General features: G+C 34.2%; 2 protein-coding genes across 2 annotated transcripts in view; both read right to left on the bottom strand.

The window, feature by feature from the left end:
* Positions 1-71: 71 nt before the first annotated feature.
* Positions 72-2,018, bottom strand: NAEGRDRAFT_76301 (uncharacterized protein; the record flags this gene model as incomplete). The annotated part of the gene is made up of 1 exon (XM_002668733.1): positions 72-2,018. A coding segment is annotated over one exon (1,947 nt), but the record flags the coding sequence as incomplete, so codon positions are not given.
* Positions 2,019-2,515: 497 nt separating this feature from the next.
* The window catches only part of NAEGRDRAFT_76300 (uncharacterized protein), a gene marked incomplete at both ends in the record, with an annotated part of 6,863 nt that continues 2,707 nt past the window's right edge, over positions 2,516-6,671 (bottom strand). The window contains one exon of the mRNA XM_002668732.1: positions 2,516-6,588. Coding sequence (XP_002668778.1) covers positions 2,516-6,588 — 4,073 coding nt within the window. The remainder of the gene's footprint in view (positions 6,589-6,671) is intronic.

The raw sequence follows: 6,671 nt of genomic DNA, 5'->3' as shown, positions 1-6,671 counted from the left end.
TCAAACAATGAAGTAGATAGTTCCTTATCGAATTTGAATTCCTCAAGGTAGGACGCATAAAAACGTATCACTGTCTTATCGTGACTGTGAGCTTTGGTAAGATTGAGGAAATTCTGGTCACAGAATAGTGTTAGGACAGAAGCTCTGCTATTAATTTGTGAAAGTTTGGTTTCGTTTGGAATATCGTTCAACATTTCCTTCCAGAATGATTTATGAACAATTCGAAGCTCAGCAAGGGTTATTTCTAATTCTGTAATTGTGTTTCTTACTTCCATATTTGTCTTGGTTAGCTCGTTGAGTGTAATTTCAATTTCTTTTTGTTTTTCAGTGATAAGAACTCTCTTTAAAGTTTGATGACAATGTTTAAGAGCCTTTGCTAGTAGATAATTTGCAAATTGAGATCTGTGATCATCTTGCCAAATGTAGTTGACCAAAACACTTGAAATGAGCAACATTTCAGTATTAAGGAAGGATTTCTGCTGAGAAATGGATTTCACAAAAGCAATAGCCATCAATGGATCACTGACAATAGTCACACCGTAATGATCGGGGGAGTGATGTTTCACATTTTTCCCAATTGAAAATTGTAAAAACAACATCAAGTGTCTCAGAGATAATTGTTCACAAACAATGAAAATGGAAACTGCCTCTCTTTCAATAATGTTGTACAGGGATAAATCTGCTCTGCTCTCAGTTATTTCACAGGCACTAATCTTGGTTTTGAAAATATTTCTTATTTGTCTGCAAACAACGAGCGTGTAAATCTCCAAAGCAGTAAAAGCAAGAATGAAAAATAGAATTCCCAATCCAATACTCAATCCCATCATTCCAAGTCCCAAATCACTCAACAGATTTAAATTGACCAATGAGCTAATCAATACTCCAATACTCACTCCAAATCTTGCACAAACAATTCCAAAATAGAGTGAATTCATCATTCGATGATAAAATGGTAAACTGTAAATGATGAGTGGAATGTTGATAAATGTCAAAATGAGATGAACAATCGCTCTCCCCATCATGAAATTCGGTGGAATCAAGAACATGATTAACAATTCCAATCCTATCGTGCAAATGGTTGGTGCCAATATAAAGTTATCCTTCGTCACAAAAGGAATTCCAACATTGGGTGTATTGATTGGCAATAAAAACACAGAGAAACCCCAACTCACAAATGTAATCATCATTCCAATCAAACTCAGAACTAGTAATACTATATTATCAGCTGAATAGCACTGAACTGTTGGAAATCTTGACAATCCAGAAACACTTGCTGTCTGATTCTCAATTTCAATCCTAATATTTGGATTACAATCAATAAAACTGCTCATAATAAACAAGGCAACTGGTCCACTGAATAATACAATCATTCCCCAACACATCGCCACTTTATCCAAGAATTTGTAAACATTTCCATATCTCTTCTTCATTCCAATAATCATCAAGATAATATTCACCAATGAAATCAATGTAAATAGGACAGACAAGGCAATTATTCCCTCATAAGGAATGGCATCTGTTGATAAAGTGAGTGGATAATTCAATACTCTAAATACCCATCCTCCTTCAAATCCAAACGGTGAAGTGTTAAATTCATTATTTACTATACTACTCGTTTGATTTCCTGAATTGCTTGATGATGAAACAGAAGATGATGAAGAATATATTTGTGAATAATCCTGATGAGAAGTTAATCCAGGTAACCACACTCCAATCCACATGATATACAAAAACCAGACAAACAGTAAACCTCTGCACAACCTTACATTCCACGAAGGTTTCCTATTAAAGCTCTCATAAAATCCAGCACTAGAAACACCAGCACCTAACAAACTGCTATTCATTGATGTATATTGTCTCGTTAAACCATTCATTCTCAACTTTCCCGACATGTACAAATTTGTGAGAAATTCATTAACTGTTCTAAAGATGTTTCCAGACAAGGAACTTGAAGAGGCATTGGATGTTTGTGTGGAGCCTGAAACTGATGATCCTCCCCCTATCGATGATGGCTCCATTTTTTTTCTAAGGTTGGTTTTAAATGACTAATTGCCTTAGCGAAAAAGAGCGCCATTTTTGCAACTGTAATTTGTGGAGGTTGTTGAGGCATTATTAAGGAAATTTGGGTAAAAAAAAGAAAATTTTGTGGCGCAGGTCTGTTTTTGGGATGTGCAAGAGCTGTAGAGATTGTTACTTATTTGGGTCAAGATTTGTTTTAGGATGAGGATCCAAGCTATGTGGTTGTAGATTTCGAGAAGCCATGACATAAATTTTCACCTCAACATCAATCATTTTTCCATCTCATCGCAAATATTTCTAATGAAAAGTCAACCACTTCAAATTTAATGAAAGACTCTACCGATGCCAGCACCACCGATGAATCTCAGCTGCATGTGTAACTAAGTAAAACGACTCTCGGTAATAACATTTAACCTAATTCAGCTTCAAAACACATCAAGAAGGCAAACCATTTTCGTTAAATTCTAAGCCCACCATTATCTCAAAACCTGGCATTTTATTGATCTAATTGTTCGCTTAATTTTTCTTCGTTGCTTTGTTCCTTCTTGAGAATTTGTGATTCTGTTACTGGAATTATTGACGTTGCATGATGTTTATCCTTCAATAAATAGGTTTCACAAACACCTTTTCCTTTCACTTCAACACTTCTCTGTTCAAATTCAAATCCAATATCATAGACTCTCTGATAGGTTGATCTGGAAATTTGAATTCTTCCTGCCATTGAAGTTGATTCCATTCGAGAAGCAGTATTGATGGTATCACCCCATAAATCATAGGCAAACTTCTTCTTTCCAATTACACCAGCAACAACTGATCCTGTATTGATTCCAACTCGAATATTCAATTGATTTTGAGGATGTTCAATATTATAATTTCTAATCACTTGAAATGTATCAATTGCAAATCTCAATGTTCTTTCAGGATGATCAGATTGTGGATTATTATGTAAACCTCCAACACAAAAATAAGCATCACCAATTGTCTTGATCTTTTCCAATGAATAAACATCTGTCAAATCATCAAATCCATTCACAATTGATGACAACATCAAAACCAATTCACTTGGATTCATTCCACTTGACATTTTCGTAAAACCAACCATATCACTAAAGAAACAAGTAATATCACTAAATCTCTCAGCAATAAATGTCTCACCTGATTTCAACTTGCTTGCAACAGCATCTGGCAAGATGTTTCTCAATAAATTTTCTGAATTTTTCTTCTCCTCTGCTAGAAGTGAATTTTGCTTCTTCTCTGGAGTGATATCTCTCATAAAGCATGAAACAACCATTGAGTTACTCTTTCCCTTGTAAGAGCTGCCAGAAATTCTCGAAACAAAGATAGTAACCATGGCTGGAAACTTTGTGGAATTCTTTCTAACACATTCCAATTCAATAACATCTCCATGTTTGACATTTTCATCAATTTCACTCTTGATTGTTTTCAAAATGTTGGACAACTTTTCACCAGAGTGCTCATCAAATAAATGCATAAAGTTTGTTCCCAGAACATCAGAAATTGACTTTCCGAACATGTTCTGAGCTGGTCCGTTGAAAAGAATGATATCTCCACTTTCGTTTGCTAATAGTGCACCATCTACCATTGAACTCATTAATTTCTTCAAAGAATCTTGATCTGTAGCTGAGGATTGTTTTAGCTTTCGTCCAGTCAAATAGTTCGTTCCAATAGAGTTGTACAAGGCAAAACTCTTGAGTCCATCATTTGATTCTATGAATTCTGTGGACAGATAATTCAAGAATGCTTTCATATTGGTTATTTCGTGATCATAGGTTTGGAAACTGATGAAAATCATATATTGTAATATGAGCATTGAAGTTATACCGAAAATCAAGACAATTGAAATTGTAATGGAAGGAACAGATGTCAAACTGACCAATGTTGTGAGAAAATCTCTAAACTTGTCATAAACCATATCACACATATTAAATAATGTTAACAATTCTGCGAATGCTTCTTCAGATTGTGTCGAAGCATAGGAAGGATTGAAGAACTTTTCACTCACTTGTCCTGCAAGAATTGTGAATGTAGACATGTACTTTTGAAGACCATAACAATCTTTTAACAATTCATTACTTTGTCCAATAATTTTGTTTCCATTAGATTTCCAATTATAGTCAATTGAGGAATTGGTGCAAGTCGATAGACCAGTAATAATCTTATCTAATTTGGAGTATTTTCCAACGAGTGGTGTTGTTATTCCATCTTGTCCATAAATAACCTGATCATAAATGGTTGCTGTCAAATCAATGAATTGTCTGATTTCTGTTTTCATTGTTTGCAATTGTGAATTATTCGAAACTAAATATGGACTGTTAATGAATTTTCCAGATGGCAATGACAAGTAAATAAACAATTCATTCAGTCTAATGGTAACTCTATGAACTGTTCTCAAAAATACACTCAGCAAATCAACATTGTAAATGGCAGATGAAGCAGTTGAAATATTCATTGAAATTTCATAATAAATCAAACCAGAAGACAACATGAAAACTGTCACAATTAGAAGTGCCAATATCAGAGAAAAGGCCTTTGGTTGCAAGAGAGGATTTTTCTTCAAGTGCTTGGCATCATCTTTTGTCTTTTCTTCTAATTTGTGATAAATTATTCCAACAAAATCTTTTGGAATTTTCTTGTAAAGAGATGTGATCTTACTGAACCATGTCATCTCACTCCTTGAAATCAAAATGAAAATAACGTAAATCATCGTCATTACTGAGGAGGATGTGAAAATATAGGCCAGTAAAATAATATTCAACTGGTGAGTGTTGGCTCTTTCGCTTTCCTGGAATGACTTGCAGAATTGGAGATAATTATCGGCTAAATATCTTCTATTTAAATAAATGTACATGAAACTGTAACTCTTTGTTGTTTCATTGTATTGCTTTTCTCCAAAGTTCAAAAATTGCTCAACATGATGCAAGAATTCTTGAGAAACTTCACTCATTGAAACATTCTTTGAGAAGGTGTTTACAAATTCAATCGATTTAGGATCTGTTGTTGAAATTGGAATTAAAATTGGACTTGCTCTCTCTGTAAAGTCATTATACATGTTACTTGTAAATTTACCTGATTGTGAATTGGAAATTAATGTTTCCAAATACCCCTTATGCTCCAAATATCGATTTCTGAAGGTTGATGTGAAATAATTCAATTCATACATTCTACTCGAGTTCTTTAACCATGATTGTCCTTCATTTGCGTAAACCTCAGTCAAAATTTGATTCATTCTTGCAACTCTTAGTAATGCACCAGGTGTTGAACCAGGAATGCAACTCTGCAATACAAGAGGAGTAGAAACAACTCTCTCATTATAAACAATACTCAGAATGAAAATGACAATTAACAAGACATGCATCAAAACTGACAAGAATAGAAAGATCGAGATTCTCAGTTTGGATTGGAATGGAGCATTGATGGCAGTTCTGAAGAAGGTTTCCTTCTTGTCAATTCCTTGATTTTCGACACCTTCGAAATCCATCTCATTCCCATTGAATTGACTTTTTCCATTTAGGGCTGAACCACTTTCATCTCTTTCAGTACTAATATCTTCATTATTGGTGGACATTTCCACATTGGATGAGGGCACAATCTTATTCTTGAATTTCTTTGCTTCGTAATATGATTGTGGATTGTGATGATTGACATTCTTTGATCTCGATTCTTCTTCTTCCATTGCAGCAGCTTCTTCAAACAATGAAGTAGATAGTTCCTTATCGAATTTGAATTCCTCAAGGTAGGATGCATAAAAACGAATCACTGTCTTATCATGACTGTGAGCTTTGGTAAGATTGAGGAAATTCTGGTCACAGAATAGTGTTAGGACAGAAGCTCTGCTATTAATTTGTGAAAGTTTGGTTTCGTTTGGAATATCGTTCAACATTTCCTTCCAGAATGATTTATGAACAATTCGAAGCTCAGCAAGGGTAATTTCTAATTCTGTAATTGTGTTTCTTACTTCCATATTTGTCTTGGTTAGCTCGTTAAGTGTAATTTCAATTTCTTTTTGTTTTTCAGTGATAAGAACTCTCTTTAACGTTTGATGACAATGTTTAAGAGCCTTTGCCAGTAGATAATTTGCAAATTGAGATCTGTGATCATCTTGCCAAATGTAATTGACCAAAACACTTGAAATGAGCAACATTTCAGTATTAAGGAAGGATTTCTGCTGAGAAATGGATTTCACAAAAGCAATAGCCATTAATGGATCACTGACAATAGTCACACCGTAATGATCGGGGGAGTGATGTTTCACATTTTGCCCAATTGAAAATTGTAAAAACAACATCAAGTGTCTTAGAGATAATTGTTCACAAACAATGAAAATGGAAACTGCCTCTCTTTCAATAATGTTGTAAAGTGATAAATCTGCTCTGCTCTCATTTATTTCACAGGCACTAATCTTGGTTTTGAAAATATTTCTTATTTGTCTGCAAACTACGAGTGTGTAAATTTCCAAAGCAGTAAAAGCAAGAATGAAAAATAGAATTCCCAATCCAATACTCAATCCCATCATTCCAAGACCCAAATCACTCAAAAGATTTAAATTGACTAATGAGCTAATCAAAAATCCAATACTCACTCCAAATCTTGCACAAACAATTCCAAAATAGAGTGAATTCATCATTCGATGA

The sequence above is a fragment of the Naegleria gruberi genome (genome assembly GCF_000004985.1).
Source record: "Naegleria gruberi genomic scaffold NAEGRscaffold_110, whole genome shotgun sequence".
Taxonomy (NCBI): Eukaryota; Heterolobosea; class Eutetramitea; order Acrasida; family Naegleriidae; genus Naegleria; species Naegleria gruberi.
Note: the sequence above shows the minus strand (reverse complement) of the source record. Positions and strands in the feature narration are given on the sequence as shown.